This window comes from Lissotriton helveticus, chromosome 2_1 (assembly GCF_964261635.1).
Source record: "Lissotriton helveticus chromosome 2_1, aLisHel1.1, whole genome shotgun sequence".
NCBI classification, from domain to species: Eukaryota; Metazoa; Chordata; class Amphibia; order Caudata; family Salamandridae; genus Lissotriton; species Lissotriton helveticus.
Genome location: NC_136059.1, coordinates 938,505,876 through 938,531,007, shown reverse-complemented (window position 1 = coordinate 938,531,007; position 25,132 = coordinate 938,505,876). Strand labels below are relative to the sequence as shown.

The window sequence follows — 25,132 nt, the reverse complement described above, 5'->3', positions numbered from 1 at the left end:
ACTCCCTATGCACTCTGCACTCCCTATACACTCTGCACTCCCTATGCACTCTGCACTCCCTATGCACTCTGCACTCACTATGCACTCTTCACTCCCTATGCACTGTGCACTCTTCACTCCCTATGCACTGTGCACTCTTCACTCCCTATGCACTCTGCACTATGCACTCCCTATGCACTCTGCACTCCCTATGCACTCTGCACTCCCTATGCACTCTGCACTCCCTATGCACTATGCACTCCCTATGCACTATGCACTCCCTATGCACTCTGCACTCTGCACTCCCTATGTACTCTGCACTCCCTATGCACTCTGCACTCCCTATGCACTCCCTATGCACTCTGCACTCCCTATGCACTCTGCACTCCCTATGTACTCCCTATGCACTCTGCACTCCCTATACACTCTGCACTCCCTATGCACTCTGCACTCCCTATGCACTCTGCACTCTGCACTTCCTATGCACTCTGCACTCCCTATGCACTCTGCACTTCCTATGCACTCTGCACTCCCTATGCACTCTGCACTCCCTATGCACTCTGCATTCCCTATGCACTCTGCACTCCCTATGCACTCTGCACTCTGCACTCCCTATGCACTCTGCACTCCCTATGCACTCTGCACTCCCTATGCACTCTGCACTCCCTATGCACTCTGCACTCCATATGCACTCTGCACTCCCTATGCACTCTGCACTCCCTATGCACTCTGCACTCCCTATGCACTCTGCACTCTTCACTCCCTATGCAGTCTGCACTCCCTATGCACTCTGCACTCTGCACTCCCTATGCACTCTGCACTATGCACTCCCTATGCACTCTGCACTATGCACTCCGCACTATGCACTCCCTATGCACTCTGCACTCCCTATGCACTCTGCACTCCCTATGCACTCTGCACTCTGCGCCCCCTATGCACTCTGCACTCCCTGTGCACTCTGCACTCCCTATGCACCCCGCACTCCCTATGCACTCTGCACTCCCTATACACTCTGCACTCTTCACTCCCTATGCAGTCTGCACTATGCACTCCCTATGCACGCTGCACTCTGCACTCCCTATGCACTCTGCACTATGCACTCTCTATGCACTCTGCAATCCCTATGCACTCTGCACTCCCTATGCACTCTGCACTCCCTATGCACTCTGTACTCCCTATGCACTCTACACTCTTCACTCCCTATGCACTCTGCACTCCCTATGCACTATGCACTCCCTATGCACTATGCACTCCCTATGCACTCTGCACTATGCACTCCCTATGCACTCTGCACTCCATATGCACTCTGCACTCCCTATGCACTCTGCACTCCCTATGCATTCTGCACTCCCTATGCATTCAGCACTCCCTATGCACTCTGCACTCCCTATGCACTCTGCACTTCCTATGCACTCTGCACTCCCTATGCACTCTGCACTCCCTATGCACTCTGCACTCTGCACTCCCTATGCACTCTGCACTCCCTATGCACTCTGCACTACCTATGCACTCTGCACTCCCTATGCACTCTACACTCCCTATGCACTCTGCACTCCCTACGCACTCTGCACTCCCTACGCACTCTGCACTCCCTACGCACTCTGCACTCCCTATGCACTCTGCACTCCCTATGTACTATGCACTCCCTATGCACTCTGCACTCTGCACTCCCTATGTACTCTGCACTCCCTATGCACTCTGCACTCCCTATGCACTCCCTATGCACTCTGCACTCCCTATGCACTCTGCACTCCCTATGTACTCCCTATGCACTCTGCACTCCCTATGCACTCTGCACTCCCTATGCACTCTGCACTCTGCACTTCCTATGCACTCTGCACTCCCTATGCACTCTGCACTTCCTATGCACTCTGCACTCCCTATGCACTCTGCACTCCCTATGCACTCTGCACTCCCTATGCACTCTGCACTCTGCACTCCCTATACACTCTGCACTCCCTATGCACTCTGCACTCTGCACTCCCTATGCACTCTGCACTCCCTATGCACTCTGCACTCCCTATGCACTCTGCACTCCCTATGCACTCTGCACTCCCTATGCACTCTGCACTCTTCACTCCCTATGCAGTCTGCACTCCCTATGCACTCTGCACTCTGCACTCCCTATGCACTCTGCACTATGCACTCCCTATGCACTCTGCACTATGCACTCCGCACTATGCACTCCCTATGCACTCTGCACTCCCTATGCACTCTGCACTCCCTATGCACTCTGCACTCCCTATGCACTCTGCACTCTGCGCTCCCTATGCACTCTGCACTCCCTGTGCACTCTGCACTCCCTATGCACTCTGCACTCCCTATGCACTCTGCACTCCCTATTGCACTCTGCACTCTTCACTCCCTATGCAGTCTGCACTATGCACTCCCTATGCACGCTGCACTCTGCACTCCCTATGCACTTTGCCCTATGCACTCCCTATGCACTCTGCAATCCCTATGCACTCTGCACTCCCTATGCACTCTGCACTCCCTATGCACTCTGCACTCCCTATGCACTCTACACTCTTCACTCCCTATGCACTCTGCACTCCCTATGCACTATGCACTCCCTATGCACTATGCACTCCCTATGCACTCTGCACTATGCACTCCCTATGCACTCTGCACTCCCTATGCACTCTGCACTCCCTATGCACTCTGCACTCCCTATGCATTCTGCACTTCCTATGCATTCTGCACTCCCTATGCACTCTGCACTCCCTATGCACTCTGCACTTCCTATGCACTCTGCACTCCCTATGCACTCTGCACTCCCTATGCACTCTGCACTCTGCACTCCCTATGCACTCTGCACTCCCTATGCACTCTGCACTCCCTATGCACTCTGCACTACCTATGCACTCCACTCCCTATGCACTCTGCACTCCCTATGCACTCTGCACTCCCTACGCACTCTGCACTCCCTATGCACTCTGCACTCCCTATGCACTATGCACTCCCTATGCACTCTGCACTCTGCACTCCCTATGTACTCTGCACTCCCTATGCACTCTGCACTCCCTATGCACTCCCTGTGCACTCTGCACTCCCTATGCACTCTGCACTCCCTATGTACTCCCTATGCACTCTGCACTCCCTATGCACTCTGCACTCCCTATGCACGCTGCACTCCCTATGCACTCTGCACTCTGCACTTCCTATGCACTCTGCACTCCCTATGCACTCTGCACTTCCTATGCACTCTGCACTCCCTATGCACTCTGCACTCCCTATGCACTCTGCACTCCCTATGCACTCTGCACTCCCTATGCACTCTGCACTCTGCACTCCCTATGCACTCTGCACTCCCTATGCACTCTGCACTCTGCACTCCCTATGCACTCTGCACTCCCTATGCACTCTGCACTCCCTATGCACTCTGCACTCTTCACTCCCTATGCAGTCTGCACTCCCTATGCACTCTGCACTCTGCACTCCCTATGCACTCTGCACTATGCACTCCCTATGCACTCTGCACTATGCACTCCGCACTATGCACTCCCTATGCACTCTGCACTCCCTATGCACTCTGCACTCCCTATGCACTCTGCACTCCCTATGCACTCTGCACTCCCTATGTACTCCCTATGCACTCTGCACTCCCTATGCACTCTGCACTCCCTATGCACGCTGCACTCCCTATGCACTCTGCACTCTGCACTTCCTATGCACTCTGCACTCCCTATGCACTCTGCACTTCCTATGCACTCTGCACTCCCTATGCACTCTGCACTCCCTATGCACTCTGCACTCCCTATGCACTCTGCACTCCCTATGCACTCTGCACTCTGCACTCCCTATGCACTCTGCACTCCCTATGCACTCTGCACTCTGCACTCCCTATGCACTCTGCACTCCCTATGCACTCTGCACTCCCTATGCACTCTGCACTCTTCACTCCCTATGCAGTCTGCACTCCCTATGCACTCTGCACTCTGCACTCCCTATGCACTCTGCACTATGCACTCCCTATGCACTCTGCACTATGCACTCCGCACTATGCACTCCCTATGCACTCTGCACTCCCTATGCACTCTGCACTCCCTATGCACTCTGCACTCCCTATGCACTCTGCACTCTGCGCTCCCTGTGCACTCTGCACTCCCTGTGCACTCTGCACTCCCTGTGCACTCTGCACTCCCTATGCACTCTGCACTCCCTATTGCACTCTGCACTCTTCACTCCCTATGCAGTCTGCACTATGCACTCCCTATGCACGCTGCACTCTGCACTCCCTATGCACTCTGCACTATGCACTCCCTATGCACTCTGCAATCCCTATGCACTCTGCACTCCCTATGCACTCTGCACTCCCTATGCACTCTGCACTCCCTATGCACTCTACACTCTTCACTCCCTATGCACTCTGCACTCCCTATGCACTATGCACTCCCTATGCACTATGCACTCCCTATGCACTCTGCACTATGCACTCCCTATGCACTCTGCACTCCCTATGCACTCTGCACTCCCTATGCACTCTGCACTCCCTATGCATTCTGCACTTCCTATGCATTCTGCACTCCCTATGCACTCTGCACTCCCTATGCACTCTGCACTTCCTATGCACTCTGCACTCCCTATGCACTCTGCACTCCCTATGCACTCTGCACTCTGCACTCCCTATGCACTCTGCACTCCCTATGCACTCTGCACTCCCTATGCACTCTGCACTCCCTATGCACTCTGCACTCCCTATGCACTCTGCACTCCCTATGCACTCTGCATTCTGCACTCCCTATGCACTCTGCACTCCCTACGCACTCTGCACTCCCTACGCACTCTGCACTCCCTAAGCACTCTGCACTACCTATGCACTCTGCACTCCCTATGCACTCTGCACTCCCTATGCACTCTGCACCCTTCACTCCCTATGCACTCTGCACTCTTCACTCCCTATGCACTCTGCACTCTTCACTCCCTATGCACTCTGCACTCCCTATGCACTCTGCACTCTTCACTCCCTATGCACTCTGCACTCCCTATGCACTTTGCACTCCCTATGCACTATGCACTATGCACTCCCTATGCACTCTGCACTCTGCACTCCCTATGCACTCTGCACTCTGCACTCCCTATGCACTCTGCACTCCCTATGCACTCTGCACTCCCTATGCACTCTGCACTCCCTATGCACTCTGCACTCCCTATGCACTCTGCACTCTTCACTCCCTATGCAGTCTGCACTCCCTTTGCACTTTGCACTCTGCACTCCCTATGCACTCTGCACTATGCACTCCCTATGCACTCTGCACTATGCACTCCGCACTATGCACTCCCTATGCACTCTGCACTCCCTATGCACTCTGCACTCCCTATGCACTCTGCACTTCCTATGCACTCTGCACTCTGCGCTCCCTGTGCACTCTGCACTCCCTGTGCACTCTGCACTCCCTGTGCACTCTGCACTCCCTATGCACTCTGCACTCCCTATTGCACTCTGCACTCTTCACTCCCTATGCAGTCTGCACTATGCACTCCCTATGCACGCTGCACTCTGCACTCCCTATGCACTCTGCACTATGCACTCCCTATGCACTCTGCAATCCCTATGCACTCTGCACTCCCTATGCACTCTGCACTCCCTATGCACTCTGCACTCCCTATGCACTCTACACTCTTCACTCCCTATGCACTCTGCACTCCCTATGCACTATGCACTCCCTATGCACTATGCACTCCCTATGCACTATGCACTCCCTATGCACTCTGCACTCCCTATGCACTCTGCACTCCCTATGCACTCTGCACTCCCTATGCATTCTGCACTTCCTATGCATTCTGCACTCCCTATGCACTCTGCACTTCCTATGCACTCTGCACTCCCTATGCACTCTGCACTCCCTATGCACTCTGCACTCTGCACTCCCTATGCACTCTGCACTCCCTATGCACTCTGCACTCCCTATGCACTCTGCACTCCCTATGCACTCTGCACTCCCTATGCACTCTGCACTCCCTATGCACTCTGCATTCTGCACTCCCTATGCACTCTGCACTCCCTACGCACTCTGCACTCCCTACGCACTCTGCACTCCCTACGCACTCTGCACTACCTATGCACTCTGCACTCCCTATGCACTCTGCACTCCCTATGCACTCTGCACCCTTCACTCCCTATGCACTCTGCACTCTTCACTCCCTATGCACTCTGCACTCTTCACTCCCTATGCACTCTGCACTCCCTATGCACTCTGCACTCTTCACTCCCTATGCACTCTGCACTCCCTATGCACTCTGCACTCTGCACTCCCTATGCACTCTGCACTCCCTATGCACTTTGCACTCCCTATGCACTATGCACTATGCACTCCCTATGCACTCTGCACTCTGCACTCCCTATGCACTCTGCACTCCCTATGCACTCTGCACTCCCTATGCACTCTGCACTCACTATGCACTCTGCACTCTTCACTCCCTATGCACTCTGCACTCTTCACTCCCTATGCACTCTGCACTCTTCACTCCCTATGCACTCTGCACTCCCTATGCACTCTGCACTCTTCAGTCCCTATGCACTCTGCACTCCCTATGCACTCTGCACTCTGCACTCCCTATGCACTCTGCACTCCCTATGCACTCTGCACTCTGCACTCCCTATGCACTCTGCACTCCCTATGCACTATGCACTATGCACTCCCTGTTCACTCTGCACTATGCACTCCCTATGCACTCTGCACTATGCACTCCCTATGCACTCTGCACTCACTATGCACTCTGCACTCCCTATGCACTCTGCACTCCCTATGCACTCAGCACTCTGCGCTCCCTATGCACTCTGTGCTCCCTATGCACTCTGCACTCCCTATGTACTCTGCACTCCCTATGCACTCTGCACTCCCTATGCACTCTGCACTCTTCACTCCCTATGCAGTCTGCACTCCCTATGCACTCTGCACTCTTCACTCCCTATGCAGTCCGCACTCCCTATGCACTCGGCACTCTGCACTCCCTATGCACTCGGCACTCTGCACTCCCTATGCACTCTGCACTCCCTATGCACTCTGCACTGTGCACTCTGCACTCCCTATGCACTCTGCACTCCCTATGCACTCTGCACTCTGCACTCCCTATGCACTCTGCACTCCCTATGCACTCCCTATGCACTCTGCACTCCCTATGCACTCTGCACTTCCTATGCACTCTGCACTCCCTATGCACTCTGCACTCCCTATGCACTCTGCACTCCCTATGCACTCTGCACTCCCTATGCACTCTGCGCTCCCTATGCACTCTGCGCTCCCTATGCACTCTGCGCTCCCTATGCACTCTGCACTCTGCGCTCCCTATGCACTCTGCACTCCCTATGCACTCTGCACTATGCACTCCCTATGCACTCTGCACTCTGCACTCCCTATGCACTCTGCACTATGCACTCCCTATGCACTCTGCACTCCCTATGCACTCTGCACTCTGCGCTCCCTATGCACTCTGCACTCTGCACTCTGCGCTCCCTATGCACTCTGCACTCTGTGCTGCCTATGCACTCTGCACTCTGCGCTGCCTATGCACTCTGCACTCTGCGCTCCCTATGCACTCTGCACTATGCACTCCCTATGCACTCTGCACTATGCACTCCCTATGCACTCTGCACTCCCTATGCACTCTGCACTCCCTATGCACTCTGCACTCCCTATGCACTCTGCACTCCCTATGCACTCTGCACTCCCTATGCACTCTGCACTCTTCACTCCCTATGCACTCTGCACTCCCTATGCACTCTGCACTCTTCACTCCCTATGCACTCTGCACTCTGCACTCCCTATGCACTCTGCACTCCCTATGCACTCTGCACTCTGCACTCCCTATGCACTCTGCACTCCCTATGCACTCCCTATGCACTCTGCACTCCCTATGCACTCTGCACTTCCTATGCACTCTGCACTCCCTATGCACTCTGCATTCCCTATGCACTCTGCACTCTGCACTCCCTATGCACTCTGCACTCCCTATGCACTCTGCACTCCCTATGCACTCTGCGCTCCCTATGCACTCTGCGCTCCCTATGCATTCTGCACTCCCTATGCACTCTGCACTCCCTATGCACTCTGCACTCCCTATGCACTCTGCACTCTGCGCTCCCTATGCACTCTGCACTCCCTATGCACTCTGCACTATGCACTCCCTATGCACTCTGCACTCCCTATGCACTCTGCACTATGCACTCCCTATGCACTCTGCACTCCCTATGCACTCTGCACTATGCACTCTGCACTCCCTATGCATTCTGCACTCCCTATGAATTCTGCACTCCCTATGCACTCTGCACTCCCTATGCACTCTGCACTCTGCACTCCCTATGCACTCTGCACTCCCTATGCACTCTGCACTCCCTATGCACTCTGCACTCTGCACTCCCTATGCACTCTGCACTCTGCACTCCCTATGCACTCTGCACTCCCTATGCACTCTGCACTCCCTATACACTCTGCCCTCTGCACTCCCTATGCACTCTGCACTCCCTATGCACTCTGCACTCCCTATGCACTCTGCACTCCCTATGCACTCTGCACTCCCTATGCACTCTGCACTCCCTATGCACTCTGCGCTCCCTATGCACTCTGCGCTCCCTATGCACTCTGCACTCCCTATGCACTCTGCACTCCCTATGCACTCTGCACTCTTTACTCCCTATGCACTCTGCACTCCCTATGCACTCTGCACTCTTCACTCCCTATGCAGTCTGCACTCCCTATGCACTCTGCACTATGCACTCCCTATGCACTCTGCACTATGCACTCCCTATGCACTCTGCACTATGCACTCCCTATGCATTCTGCACTCCCTATGCACTCTGCACTCCCTATGCACTCTGCACTCCCTATGCACTCTGCACTCCCTATGCACTCTGCACTCCCTATGCACTCTTCACTCCCTATGCACTCTGCACTCCCTATGCACTCTGCACTATGCACTCCCTATGCACTCTGCACTCCCTATGCACTCTGCACTGTGCACTCTGCACTCCCTATGCACTCTGCACTCCCTATGCACTCTGCACTCCCTATGCACTCTGCACTCTGCACTCCCTATGCACTCTGCACTCCCTATGCACTCCCTATGCACTCTGCACTCCCTATGCACTCTGCACTTCCTATGCACTCTGCACTCCCTATGCACTCTGCACTCCCTATGCACTCTGCACTCCCTATGCACTCTGCACTCCCTATGCACTCTGCGCTCCCTATGCACTCTGCGCTCCCTATGCACTCTGCGCTCCCTATGCACTCTGCACTCTGCGCTCCCTATGCACTCTGCACTCCCTATGCACTCTGCACTATGCACTCCCTATGCACTCTGCACTCTGCACTCCCTATGCACTCTGCACTATGCACTCCCTATGCACTCTGCACTCCCTATGCACTCTGCACTCTGCGCTCCCTATGCACTCTGCACTCTGCACTCTGCCCTCCCTATGCACTCTGCACTCTGTGCTGCCTATGCACTCTGCACTCTGCGCTGCCTATGCACTCTGCACTCTGCCCTCCCTATGCACTCTGCACTATGCACTCCCTATGCACTCTGCACTATGCACTCCCTATGCACTCTGCACTCCCTATGCACTCTGCACTCCCTATGCACTCTGCACTCCCTATGCACTCTGCACTCCCTATGCACTCTGCACTCCCTATGCACTCTGCACTCTTCACTCCCTATGCACTCTGCACTCCCTATGCACTCTGCACTCTTCACTCCCTATGCACTCTGCACTCTGCACTCCCTATGCACTCTGCACTCCCTATGCACTCTGCACTCTGCACTCCCTATGCACTCTGCACTCCCTATGCACTCCCTATGCACTCTGCACTCCCTATGCACTCTGCACTTCCTATGCACTCTGCACTCCCTATGCACTCTGCACTCCCTATGCACTCTGCATTCCCTATGCACTCTGCACTCTGCACTCCCTATGCACTCTGCACTCCCTATGCACTCTGCACTCCCTATGCACTCTGCGCTCCCTATGCACTCTGCACTCCCTATGCATTCTGCACTCCCTATGCATTCTGCACTCCCTATGCACTCTGCACTCCCTATGCACTCTGCACTCCCTATGCACTCTGCACTCTGCGCTCCCTATGCACTCTGCACTCCCTATCCACTCTGCACTATGCACTCCCTATGCACTCTGCACTCCCTATGCACTCTGCACTATGCACTCTGCACTCCCTATGCATTCTGCACTCCCTATGCATTCTGCACTCCCTATGCACTCTGCACTCCCTATGCACTCTGCACTCTGCACTCCCTATGCACTCTGCACTCCCTATGCACTCTGCACTCCCTATGCACTCTGCACTCTGCACTCCCTATGCACTCTGCACTCTGCACTCCCTATGCACTCTGCACTCTGCACTCCCTATGCACTCTGCACTCCCTATACACTCTGCCCTCTGCACTCCCTATGCACTCTGCACTCCCTATGCACTCTGCACTCCCTATGCACTCTGCACTCCCTATGCACTCTGCACTCCCTATGCACTCTGCACTCCCTATGCACTCTGCGCTCCCTATGCACTCTGCGCTCCCTATGCACTCTGCACTCCCTATGCACTCTGCACTCCCTATGCACTCTGCACTCTTTACTCCCTATGCACTCTGCACTCCCTATGCACTCTGCACTCTTCACTCCCTATGCAGTCTGCACTCCCTATGCACTCTGCACTATGCACTCCCTATGCACTCTGCACTATGCACTCCCTATGCACTCTGCACTATGCACTCCCTATGCACTCTGCACTCCCTATGCATTCTGCACTCCCTATGCACTCTGCACTCCCTATGCACTCTGCACTCCCTATGCACTCTGCACTCCCTATGCACTCTGCACTCCCTATGCACTCTTCACTCCCTATGCACTCTGCACTCCCTATGCACTCTGCACTATGCACTCCCTATGCACTCTGTACTATGCACTCCCTTTGAACTCTGCACTATGCACTCCCTATGCACTCTGCACTCCCTATGCACTCTGCACTCCCTATGCACTCTGCACTCCCTATGCACTCTGCACTCTGCACTCCCTATGCACTCTGCACTATGCACTCCCTATGCACTCTGCACTATGCACTCCCTATGCACTCTGCACTCCCTATGCACTCTGCACTCCCTATGCACTCTGCACTCCCTATGCACTCTGCACTCCCTATGCACTCTGCACTCTTCACTCCCTATGCACTCTGCACTCTTCACTCCCTATGCACTCTGCACTCCCTATGCACTCTGCACTCTTCACTCCCTATGCACTCTGCACTCCCTATGCACTCTGCACTCTTCACTCCCTATGCACTCCCTATGCACTCTGAACTATGCACTCCCTATGCACTCTGCACTCCCTATGCACTCTGCACTCCCTATGCACTCTGCACTCTTCACTCCCTATGCACTCTGCACTCCCTATGCACTCTGCACTATGCACTCCCTATGCACTCTGCACTATGCACTCCCTATGCACTCTGCACTATGCACTCCCTATGCACTCTGCACTCCCTATACATTCTACACTCCCTATGCACTCTGCACTCCCTATGCACTCTGCACTCTGCACTCCCTATGCACTCTGCACTCCCTATGCACTCTGCACTCCCTATGCACTCTGCACTCCCTATGCACTCTGCACTCTTCACTCCCTATGCACTCTGCACTCCCTATGCACTCTGCACTATGCACTCCCTATGCACTCTGCACTCCCTATGCACTCTGCACTCCCTATGCACTCTGCACTCCCTATGCATTCTGCACGCCCTATGCATTCTGCACTCCCTATGCACTCTGCACTCCCTATGCACTCTGCACTCCCTATGCACTCTGCACTCTTCACTCCCTATGCACTCTGCACTGTTCACTCCCTATGCACTCTGCACTCCATGCACTCTGCACTATGCACTCCCTATGCACTCTGCACTATGCACTCCCTATGCACTCTGCACTATGCACTCCCTATGCACTCTGCACTCCCTATGCACTCTGCACTCCCTATGTATTTGTATTTGTATTTGTATTTATTATTTATAACGCGCAACTGTCACCCTACGGGTATCCTGGCGCCAACAGAAAATAGTCAGATGGAAACAACAATACACTGGCTGTCATGTCATACAAAAAAAAACCCCACCTGGACTGTTAGATGGACTCAAGAAGAATCAAACTTTGACGAACAGCCATGTTTTCAGGCTCTTTCTGAACCCCAACAAGGTGTCCATTTGCCTGATATTCTCTGGAGCTCGTTCCACAGCCTAGATGCAGAAGTGCAGAAAGCTCTGCCTCCCATCCTCGATCTCCTAATCCTGGTAGTTGCTGCCAGACCCAGGCTAGAGGAGCGCAGGGACCTTGTAGGCTTATACCAGGAGAGCCTTTCCTGTAAGGGAATAGGTCCCATGTTGTGCAGGGCTCTATACACAATACATAGGGACTTAAAAGCGACTCTGCTCCCGATTGGCAGCCAATGTAAATCTCTAAGCGCCAACGTAGTGGAAGAACTACGAGGTCTATTGAGAGCCAGCTTAGCCGCTATGGACTGGACCCTCTCGAGCCCCTGTAGGATGTATGAGGGGGCCCCTAGATATAGAGAGTTACAATAGTCCAGTCTGGCCATGATCACACTCCTGACCACTAGCGGTCTAGACTCATCAGGCAAAAGGGGCAAAATCTGTCTGAGTGCTTTCAGCAATCCAAAACAGACACTGTTGGTTTTATTGGTCTGGGAAGTCATTTGGAGATCCGCATCAAACAGTACCCCTAAGTTACACACGGTCTTCACTGGGATGCAAGGATCAGCTCCCGGCGCAAGCCTGATCTCGCAAGAAGGTTGGTGACTCAGTTTGGCTGACGAACAATAAACCACCTCCGTATGCACTCTGCACTCCCTATGCACTCTGCACTCCCTATGCACTCTGCACTCTGCGCTCCCTATGCACTCTGCACTCCCTATGCACTCTGCACTCTGCGCTCCCTATGCACTCTGCACTCCCTATGCACTCTGAACTACCTATGCACTCTGAACTCCCTATGCACTCTGCACTCCCTATGCACTCTGCACTCCCTATGCACTCTGCACTCTGCACTCCCTATGCACTTTGCACTCTGCACTCCCTATGCACTGTGCACTCTTCACTCCCTATGCACTCTGCACTCCCTATGCACTATGCACTCCCTATGCACTCTGCACTATGCACTCCCTATACACTCTAGTACTGGTAGTACTGATGGTGGTACTACTGGTAGTACTGGTGGTGGTGGTGGTGGTACTGGTAGTGGTAGTACTGGTGGTGGTGGTACTGGTAGTGGTAGTACTGGTGGTGGTAGTTGTTGGACAGGCCCCACGAAGGGCTCGCTCCCTCCCCGCATGACAGGGCCCAGACACCGGCTCTCCGGGGGCTACCCGCAGAAGCAACCCGCAACCCGTCCCCTCCAGGACGCCTGCTCCTGGATATCTCTGTGTCACGGGCCCGGGCCCCCGGCAGCCCCATTGCCCGGCCCAGCAGCCATCTTGGACACTGCACCACGCGGCCGCGTGGCCTCAGCTCGACCCCAACCCTGGGCCCGGCCAGGCCCCGCCATCCCGGCACCACCATCCATCCAGGAGGTGAACGGACCACTTGGCAGGCTAATGGGAGAAAGAAGTGTCGATGGCTCTCCCCCGCCAGGTGCCGATCGCCCCCAGCCTCCCCGGGTGCTGGCTCCACCCCCCTGCTGGGTGTCTGGACTCCCTCATCCCGGACCTCCCGACCTCCCAGTGCGAGGGTCCGGACATCAAAGGGCGCCAGACCTATAACCGAGGAGCCCCAGAGCAGGAAGGCAGTTGTATCCTGGAGTCGAGAGACACCGAGAAGAACTCATCCTTGACGGACTGCTGGCGCTGCCGCAGCCCTGCCTTGTGAACTATCGTCCTGCCTGCTGGCGCTGCCACGGCCTTCTGCAACCTTCATCCTCGTGGGACCTGCTGGCGCTGCCGCGGCCCGTTGTAACTTCCATCTTCGTTGGGACCTGCTGGCGCTGCCGCGGCCCGTTGCCACCTACGATCTCTTCGGGACCTGCTGGCGCTGCCGCGGTCCGACCCGTCCGACCGCCGAGCTCGAGGATTGTGAGCTACCGCCGTTTCACCTCAGTACCCGTAGGTACCAAGACTGTCCCGCTACCCCTTTTCCCTGCTAGAGACTAGAATTGAGAGGATCATCGTGTCCTGATCTCCTTGTATCGTACTACCTTACTTCAAGAACTGCCTATAAAAGGTGTTACTCTGATCTTCGTGTGGTGTCCATCTGTGGGGGGGGGGGAAGTTACTTGTCTGTACGATCGCTGGAGACGGCTCTCACCGGAGGCCTCTCCCCTTGTGCTCGGCCGACCCTCCAGGTCCCCGTCTAACATTGGTGGCCAGCGGCGCGATCCAAACCAACGCGTAACCGTACAGAGAGTAACTCACCCTACGACTAATCCACAATGACGACCAGAGAGAGCGGATCTGCAGAGAAATTCCAGATGGAAAAACTGGAAGAGTACAACCACCGAGAGCTAAAACAATTTTGCATAGAACTAGGCATTGCCACCACCGGTCTGAGCACGAAAGAGGACTTCAAACACGCCCTAGAATCCTGGGCAGAGACAAATATCGCCGGACCCCGGGACCCCGAAGCCCCGGAGACAAACACCACTCTGACGGAAGAAAGGAGAACGGATCTCTCCCGGGAAGAGATCCGAGAACGAGAGAAAAATAGACTACACGAGTTAGAGTTGGCACGGCTCAAATTAGACGGAGAATTGAAACTGGCAGAACAAAAGATGAACTTAGAACACTTACGGCTCCAAGAAGAGCGAGAGGAAAAGCAGAGACAGAGAGAACTCGAAGAAAAAAGACTGGCATACGAACACGAGTGCAAGCTAGCGGAGATAGAAATGCGCAAACAGAACAAAGACCTAGGGGTGCCCGAGCAACCGCGCCCCCCAGGTACTACCGAACAGAAGGTCCACATCCCCAAGGATGTGGTCCGTGAATACTATCGGAACGACGACATACAGCAGTGGTTCAAGGCCTACGAGATCGCCATGACTGCCCACCGGATCGCTCGAAGTGACTGGGGAGCCGGTCTATGGGGGAGATTCGTCAATGAAGGCCGGGATGCCCTGCTGCAGCTTCCGGACCATCAAATGACGTCCTATGACCACATGAAGGCCGCCCTCCTCAGTCGATATGGGCTGACGCCCGAGATGTACCGCCAGAGGTTCCGCAACTGCACCCGGATCCCGGGTACAACCTGGATAGAATATGTGAACTATTTCAGCCGAGCCTTCGAGGGATGGATCAAGGGTAGCAACGTAACAACCTACGAACAGCTCTTCAACCTCATTGTGTGGGAGCACCTCTCCAACAACTGCTTCGTCGAGCTCAGGCAGCACCTCCTCAACAGTAAATTGACTGACCCACGGCAGCTCGCCGCCGAGGCTGACCGATGGGAGAGCACCCGAGTGACCCGGAGTGGGCCAAACGAGCAGAACAGAACCAACCAAGGTCATCATCGTCCCCGAGGAGGAGGAGGAGGACAGGGCCGGGGCAGAGACGCCGTCCCGGCCGCTCCCGCCAACAACACCCCGCCCCCGGCCGGGGCAACCCCCCGATGCGCCCGGGGTTCCGAGCCAACGTTACGTGTCATCGATGCCAGCGAGTCGGCCACTATGCCAGTGACCCGACCTGCCCAAAGAACCAGACCCCCGGACCCCGCCAGGTGGCTGCCGCCGCCCTAGGAGAACAGCAAGTCTCCGAAGAGCCTGAAGAGTATGAGCAGGAGCAGCCCGAGTGGGAACCTGCCACCATGACCCTGGCCTGCCTAGGGGGAAGAGACCTGATCCCGCGGGCTCCCCTACCAGCAAACACCAGGAAATACAGCCAGTGGGTGAACATAAATGGGCGTAAGGCCGAAGCCCTGCGTGACACAGGGGCCAGTGTGACGGCCGTCCGTTGTCACCTGGTGACCCCAGAACAAATTCTGCCAAACGTTCTTTGCCCCGTCCGATCGGCCGACAATTCGGAGAGCCTGTGTCGGATGGCCTGCGTCCCCTTCGAATGGGGAGGAGTCTCCGGTATGTTAAAAGTGACTGTCCGCGACGATGCCCCCGTGGACTGCCTCCTGGGGAACGATCTCGAGAGTTCCCCGTGGGCAGCCGTTGAAAGAAGAGAGCACCTGGGGATGTTAGGCCTCCCGGGCTGGGCGTGCGTAACAACCCGGTCCATGGCCGCCGACACCATCCCTAGATCTGAAGAACCCGAATGGCCAGCACCTCCTCCCCCGATCGCTCCAGAGGGAGACTCCATCCCTACCGACACCCCGGAACAAACCCACGAAGAGCCCGCTCAGCCCCAAGACCTTCCGGACCTGGCTCAGTGGCGTCAGGAAGGGGGGCCCACCCAAGAACAATTCCGGCAAGAGCAAAAGACATGTCCCTCCCTCGAGGGACTGCGACAGCAAGCGCTCGCCCAGGGCGCAGGAGACACCGCAGGGGCCCACTGGATCTATTGGGACAATGACCTACTGTACAGCGAACAAAGAATAGCGGAGCTGGGGGCCAGTCGAGTGCTGGTGGTGCCCCTCCGTTTCAGAAACTTCCTTCTGAACTTGGCCCATGATGTCCCCCTGGCTGGACACTTGGGGCAAGACAAAACATACAACCGCCTGGTGACTCACTTTTACTGGCCGAAAATGAGAAATGACGTCTCCACCCACTGCCGGTCCTGCCCGACCTGCCAGGCCAGCGGGAAGAGCGGCCGCAAACTCAAGGCACCTCTGCAACCATTCCCCGTTGTGACCACCCCGTTCGAAAGGGTGGGAATAGACATTGTGGGGCCCCTGGACCCCCGAACAGCACAAGGGCATCGATTCATCCTGGTCCTGGTGGACCACGCCACCCGCTATCCTTCCCCTTCGAACTGTAACAGCACCAGTGGTAGGTCGAGCCTTAATGGGGGTCTTCTCTCGAGTGGGCTTCCCCAGGGAAGTCGTCAGCGACAGGGGCACGAACTTTATTTCAAAATATATGAAATCCCTATGGCAACAGTGCGGAGTCACCTACCAATTCACAACCCCCTATCACCCGCAAGGAAACGGACTGGTCGAGCGATTCAACCGCACTCTCAAGGGGATGATCATGGGGCTGGAAGAACCCCTACGCCGCCAGTGGGACGTGCTACTACCGTGCCTCCTCTTCGCCTACCGAGAAGTCCCCCAGAAGTCCCTCGGCTTCAGCCCTTTCGAACTCCTGTACGGACACCCTGTTCGCGGGCCTCTCAGCCTAGTTAAAGAAGAGTGGGAAATGGCCCCCCTGAAGACCCCTCCAGACGTCTACAAGTACCTCCTGACCCTCCGTAATCAGACCCGGCGATTCAGAGAGCTCGCCAAAGCCAATCTTGAAGCCAGTCAGGATGACATGAAGAAGTGGTACGATCAACATGCCTCCTCCATCGAATTCGAGCCTGGCCAGCAGGTATGGGTGATGTCCCCCATCGAACCTTGTGCCTTACAGGACAAATGGACGGGGCCCTTCAAGGTGATCGAGCGTAAGAGCCCCGTCACCTACCTCATCGACATGGAATCCCCCCGGAACCCCCTCCGGGTCCTCCATGCCAACAGCGTCAAACCCCACTTCGTGCGCTCGGAGCTCAGCCTGCTGATGGCTACAGACAGTGGGGTGGAAGAGGACTCCGAGCCCCTCCCTGACCTACTGGGGGCCGGGGAAAAAGATGGTTCAGTGGACGGGGTCCAACTCTCCGAGGCTCTGACCCCGGAGCAGCGCCAAGACTGTCGGGCCCTACTGCTGCAATTTGCAAACCTATTCTCCCTCACACCCGGGGTCACCCCCTGGTGTCTGCACGACGTGGACACTGGCGACAGTCCTCCTATCCGACACCGGCCGTACCAAGTACCAGATCGGGTACGCACCTGCATCCAAGAAGAAGTCTCCAAGATGCTCGCACTCGGAGTCATCGAACCCTCGGACAGCCCCTGGGCCAGCCCGGTTGTACTGGTCCCCAAAGCTGCGGCCCCGGGCACCACACCCGAGCTCCGGTTCTGCGTCAACTATCGGGGTCTGAACGCTGTCACCCGAACCGACGCTCACCCCATCCCCCGAGCCGACGAACTAGTTGACCGCATGGGGGCGGCCCGCTACCTAAGCATCTTCGACCTGACGGCGGGCTACTGGTAGATCGGCCTCACCCCCAGGGCACAAGAACGATCCGCTTTCTCCACCCCGGATGGACACTACCATTTCAGAGTGATGCCATTCGGCATGAAAAACGCTCCAGCCACGTTTCAACGACTTGTGAACCAGGTATTGGCGGGCCTCGAAGAGTTCAGCGCCGCATACCTGGACGACATCGCGGTGTATAGCCGCCACTGGTCAGACCACCTCCGCCACCTCCGAGGGGTCCTGCAGGCCCTCCAACGGGCCGGCCTCACAATCAAGGCCAGCAAGTGTCAAGTCGGCCAGGGGTCCGTGACCTACCTCGGACACCAAGTGGGGAGCGGTCTGGTGGCCCCCCTCCAGCTCAAGATCGCTGCCATCCAGTCCTGGCGCCCCCCCGTAACCCAAACCGAGGTCCGAGCCTTCTTGGGGCTCACCGGATACTATCGGTGGTTCGTAAAGGACTATGGCAGCATTGTGGGGCCCCTCACGGAACTCACATCCAAGACCAACCCAAAAACAGTCAACTGGACTCCCGACTGTCAAGCGGCCTTCGAGAGGCTGAAGGCCGCCATGTGCACCGCTCCTGTGCTCCAGGCCCCCGACTACAGCCGTGAGTTCATCGTCCAGACTGATGCCTCAGACCATGGCATCGGGGCCGTCCTCTCCCAACTGAACCCCGAGGGAGTCGACCAACCAGTGGCCTTCATCAGCAGACGCCTCCTGCCCCGAGAACAGCGCTGGAGCACCATTGAGCGAGAGGCCTTCGCAGTAGTATGGGCCCTCAAGAAGCTCCGGCCTTACCTTTTCGGAACCCACTTCCGGGTACAAACAGATCATCGGCCCCTGCAATGGCTAATGCAAATGCGGGGGGAGAACCCCAAACTATTGCGATGGTCCATCTCCCTGCAGGGGATGGACTTCACTGTGGAGCATCGCCCTGGCCAAGACCACGCCAACGCGGATGGCCTGTCCCGCTTTTTCCGCCTCGACGAGGAGAGTCCCCAAGAGGATGGGTGACTCTCCCTGCCTTCAGCTGGGGGGGACGCATGTTGGACAGGCCCCACGAAGGGCTCGCTCCCTCCCCGCATGACAGGGCCCAGACACCGGCTCTCCGGGGGCTACCCGCAGAAGCAACCCGCAACCCGTCCCCTCCGGGACGCCTGCTCCCGGATATCTCTGTGTCACGGGCCCGGGCCCCCGGCAGCCCCATTGCCCGGCCCAGCCGCCATCTTGGACACTGCACCACGCGGCCACGTGGCCTCAGCTCGACCCCAACCCTGGGCCCGGCCAGGCCCCGCCATCCCGGCACCACCATCCATCCAGGAGGTGAACGGACCACTTGGCAGGCTAATGGGAGAAAGAAGTGTCGATGGCTCTCCCCCGCCAGGTGCCGATCGCCCCCAGCCTCCCCGGGTGCTGGCTCCACCCCCCTGCTAGGTGTCTGGACTCCCTCATCCCGGACCTCCCGACCTCCCAGTGCGAGGGTCCGGACATCAAAGGGCGCCAGACCTATAACCGAGGAGCCCCAGAGCAGGAAGGCAGTTGTATCCTGGAGTCGAGAGACACCGAGAAGAACTCATCCTTGACGGACTGCTGGCGCTGCCGCAGCCCTGCCTTGTGAACTATCGTCCTGCCTGCTGGCGCTGCCGCGGCCTTCTGCAACCTTCATCCTCGTGGGACCTGCTGGCGCTGCCGCGGCCCGTTTTAACTTCCATCTTCGTTGGGACCTGCTGGCGCTGCCGCGGCCCGTTGCCACCTACGATCTCTTCGGGACCTGCTGGCGCTGCCGCGGTCCGACCCGTCCGACCGCCGAGCTCGAGGATTGTGAGCTACCGCCGTTTCACCTCAGTACCCCTAGGTACCAAGACTGTCCCGCTACCCCCTTTCCCTACTAGAGACTAGAATTGAGAGGATCATCGTGTCCTGATCTCCTTGTATCGTACTACCTTACTTCAAGAACTGCCTATAAAAGGTGTTACTCTGATCTTCGTGTGGTGTCCATCTGTGGGGGGGGGGGAAGTTACTTGTCTGTACGATCGCTGGAGACGGCCCTCACCGGAGGCCTCTCCCCTTGTGCTCGGCCGACCCTCCAGGTCCCCGTCTAACAGTAGTACTGGTAGTACTGATGATGGTAGTACTGGTAGTACTGGTGGTGGTGGTACTGGTGGTGGTAGTACTGGTGGTGGTAGTGGTACTGGTAGTGGTAGTACTGGTAGTGGTAGTACTGGTGGTCGTGGTACTGGTAGTACTGGTGGTGGTGGTAGTGGTAGTACTGGTGGCTGTAGTACTGGTAGTACTGGTGGTGGTGGTGGTACTGGTAGTGGTAGTACTGGTGGTGGTGGTACTGGTAGTGGTAGTACTGGTGGTGGTATTACTGGTAGTACTGATGGTGGTAGTACTGGTAGTACTGGTGGTGGTGGTACTGGTGGTGGTAGTACTGGTGATGGTAGTGGTACTGGTAGTGGTAGTACTGGTAGTGGTAGTACTGGTGGTCGTGGTACTGGTAGTACTGGTGGTGGTGGTAGTGGTAGTACTGGTGGCTGTAGTACTGGTAGTACTGGTGGTGGTACTGGTAGTGTTAGTACTGGTGGTGGTGGTGGTACTGGTAGTACTGGTGGTGGTAGTACTGGTGGTGGTGGTACTGGTGGTGGTGGTAGTGGTACTGGTAGTACTGGTTGTGGTAGTACTGGTGGTGGTGGTACTGGTATTACTGGTGGTGGTGGTAGTACTGGTGGTGGTGGTAGTGGTAGTACTGGTGGCTGTAGTAGTGGTAGTACTGGTGGCTGTAGTAGTGGTAGTACTGGTGGTGGTAGTCTGCATGTCAGCACTTATTAAAATTCGGAAAACAAAGCTTACAGAACCAGAATCCAAATGTTTTATAATAAAACGGCTTTAAACCCCGTTTTTGAAACCACAGACAAAAATAGTGCAGCGCAGCGTGCGAGGAAAAGAAGGAAATGGCGCCCTTTGGAAATGAGAGTATTCAGGAAACACAAGAACTACAGTGTAGACGGGCACGTATGAGTCATCTTCTGTGAGCCTCGCCTGCTGCCTCTCCTCTCCTCATTTTACATTGAACGCGCTCACCGCTCAGACCATCTGGATTGCATTACACGGGCACTCTGACAGCTCCTAATTAAGATTAATAGTCTGCCGTGCGCGTAACCGCACAGAATATGCGTGATAGCATGTCCATTCATCTGCATGGATAGTAGCATTCACTGATACTTATTAACAGTTGCTTGTGGAAGGGAGTAGAGTGCCATCAAGAAACGCAAGGATATTTTACACACCCTAGTCCTCTAGGCATGTCGTGTTAGAACATTTGGCCCTCCATAAGTAGAAAGTTCTCTATCATTCTTGACATCTTGCAACGCTGTATCCCACTTAACAAATTTCCTTCCACTCATTACATGCCTTGCTGACGGCTCATGTTAGCGTCAGTGGAGAGGACAATGGATAAGTAGTAAAGATCATAACTGCAGTCTATAAAGCTGTGTACTCATTATCAGCCAAAGGGCAATGTGGCTTTATCAGTGCGTTATTTATATTTTAAAATATTTTTTTGCCATTTCTGGTATATTACAGTACATAGTTAGCAATTGCCTCAAATACAAACATCATACCAATTTTACATTGTGCCATTGTTTAGAGCTATGCCTCAATACATGACCCATACAACATTACTGTATGTGGCAGTGCCAAAGTGGGAAGATGCCTGGGTACAAAGCATGTGTCCATGAGAAGTGTCCTATGGTCTGTACTGGGAGCCGGGCGCTTGCTCTCAATGCCAGCCCTGTGGTTCATTTGTTGCCATGTTGAAGCTAATGATCCGAACTCTACAAACTGGGGGAATATAACTGGGGTACACTGTGTCTGATGGTATGTCGCATGATAGGGACCAGCAAGCTAATGCATCCTGTCTGGGTATGGACTGTGTGTGCGCCGGGGAGGGGGAGTGAGGCCGCACTGGGAGTGGTATAAGGACTGTATATCCTCGGTTTCTAGCCTCGATCCATCTTGTGCCTATTCCGTAGGGGGACTGCAGCGGACAACCTTGGGGTGTGCGTGTGCTGTGGGGGAGCGAATACTCTGGGGCAATGGCTCATCCGGCGTTTCCTGATTGAAGGAATGTAGTAGGATAGCCCATGGCATGGATATGGGGTGTTCGCGAATCCCCTTAACTTCTTCAGATCGACGCACCTCTTCCTCCGCAGTGCCTCATTTGTTAACCACCCCTACCCAGGCCGCTAATGGATTGTTATTCACCGCTTAGCTAAAAGAAGCACCAGGGATGCGAAACGTGTCTCAACTTTTTGATTCTTATGGCATTTGTTTATGCCCAGCGTACAGGCCTCTCATGTGTGAATGTCAGTAAGCCTCGTGACTGCGGGGAGCGCAGCATGGATTGCGGCCCAGTAAGCACGGAGAATTGGGCAATCCCAAAACATGTGCAGAAAGGATGGGTTGCATTCTGGGCACTTTATCAGTGAGTTATATCACCACATCCTGCACACCTCAACATCAGTGTGGCTTTAAAAATGGGTTATATCTCCGCATCCTTCACACTTCAACATCCTCAAAACTTAATGGGCCTACAGGTTCAATTCCATTATCTTTATTGCCGGCTTATAGCGTGTTTCTAAGAGCAGTCTATCTCTCTACTGGTGCTGATGGAACTAAGGTACAGCAGAAGATGAGGGACTGTCCTCTGACAAAGGTATGAGTGAAAGTAACACAGACTCCAGTGTGATTGTATCAGTGACACCAAGCACTAACAGTAATGATTATGTTGGCTGATGGTTTTAAGATTGCGGTCCAAACCCATCACTCAGTCACAAGAAACAGCAGCTAAAGAAATAAGAAGCTATTAAGAAAAACAGATATAAAAGGAAGAACTAAATGTACACCAGACAACAGTAAAACACAAAACCAAAGAGGGGTCCTAGCAAAATGCTTAAGCGACGTTTCAACCTGTTTTATATTCAGATTGTCTACAAAAAGCACCACATCAGTCAAGGACCGAAGCCCACTCAATGCTGAATGGCACAAAAGTAAGTGAAAATACATTCCAAGCCAACCTAATTATCCAGATCTCAAGACAAAAACTTCAGAGTCAAACAAATCAAAATACTGATTTAAAATTAAATTTCTCAAGGACCTTGGTTTAAAATCTTCATGTTTCTGGCACAATGAAACTAGGAGTTGAGTGTAAACTGATTTTTTTTGTTCTAGTAGGTCTACTCATAAAAGCATCCCAAATTATTACTCGCTCATCTACAGTTATCCTTTGCAGCAGCGTCATTTTGATCCCATCTTAAGATACTGTAGGAGTGCATTTTAATCATGTGTAAATATGGGGTATTGTATATTTAAAGTACTTCACATTAAACTAATGGGACTTTTACAATTGTGTGCAAAGAAATGTCACTTATACAGGCCTTTGCAATATTTACATATTAATATTTTAGAAGAAATTAAAGTGTAGATGTGTCTCATTGTGAAGTTAATGAAATATGGTGTACATGTAGACTAATGTTTAAGCGTTTATATGTGTAACAAGAAATTATATTCATATTGGTGTACTTTGATATAAAATCATTTTCATAATCGTTTGCAATTTATTCATGCGCTAAGAAACTTCATTTGCTACGTGTGTAGAAATGTGCACGTATTTGTTATCCTGTTTACTATTAAGTTGACATGATTTTTGGGCCTCAAGAGAGGTTTCAGTACAAGTTCACGCTTAAAGTCTAACATGTCATTCGTATTTAAACTTCAATGTAGAATGTGTTTGTTTGCATTTTTGTTTCTACTACAGGTGTGGATAAAGCCTTACTAGTTAGAAAAGAAGGGTTTTTGATTTAGTTAGACAGGAAGATATGAGAAGATGGGTCTAGGCAAGAAGCAACGTGGTAACGAGCAAGGAGGCAAGTTCCCATGGAGGAGAAGAATGGCCTAAGACAAATGAAGTAGCAACTTGTCGATGTGAGAAAGGTGGTGCTAGTAACCAATTTCTGTTGGAATCATGGAAAGTTACTGACGATGAGCATGTGACTTAGATTGAGTGCAACTATTGTCTTATACTGTAACGTAGTGAGGGTCAGAGAGACATCTTAGGACTTCATGAGGTACAGACCTCTGCTTCTGCTTAGTGTGGCTTCATGATACTTGACCGTTAGTTGCAGTTTCTTCTACCGAAGACTCTAACAGCTGACATCTTTCAATTATTCATACTTATTCAATGCTTCTTAGTTTATGGCTGTCCCTTTTAAGGCAGTGTAGAGAAGACAACGTGCTCATGCTTACCTTTGAGAATCATTAGATGCAATTTAATGTGCAATTCTTTTACCTGATTACTTGTATCGTCATAAATGAATTAGTCGTATGCTACTTGTTATATAGGGTAAATCTCTTCAGGAGATTTGGATTCATTCTGTTTGTTCTGTATTTCTATACTGTGATGCTGAGATTGATTTATATCAATCTATTATTGAATTTATTAAACCTTACTAATTTCAGATTTAGATGTCGAGTGGATTATTGTGTGACTAAATTGGTTACACTGTATTGAAATTGAAATTGTGATTGTTTCCACCCTCTTACCTCTCGAGCAGCTAAAAAAGACCATCTGATAGGGTATGAATGTTTAAGTGGGCCCCAGCTATCTCACTTTCAGGGTTGCCATATTATTATTCCAAGCGCATAAATGCCAGGGCGGGACCTTTCCTTTGCTTGGTATACAAAAATATATTTTAAAATGTATTTCATTACCTTGGGATCAATCTTCTCCTTGGTATAAACTCCATTAGCAGCAGTGAAGAGGTCATTCAGAAGTACAATAACATATCCTTCCAAACTAAAAGAAAGATCATGACTGAAAAATAAAAGAGAGATAAAAAGATAAAGCGGGAACAGCAATGAGTTCAAAGCCACTTTATCGACGTGCAGTTTAAATAAAGAAGCACATAGTGCT

At 53.6% G+C, this 25,132-nt stretch overlaps 1 protein-coding gene across 1 annotated transcript in view; it reads right to left on the bottom strand.

Annotated features, from left to right (window-relative positions):
* Positions 1-25,132, bottom strand: part of SLC35D2 (solute carrier family 35 member D2) — a 389,027-nt gene that overhangs the window by 90,276 nt on the left and 273,619 nt on the right. The window contains exon 7 of the mRNA XM_078675686.1: positions 24,931-25,033. Coding sequence (XP_078531812.1) covers positions 24,931-25,033 — 103 coding nt within the window. The remainder of the gene's footprint in view (positions 1-24,930; positions 25,034-25,132) is intronic.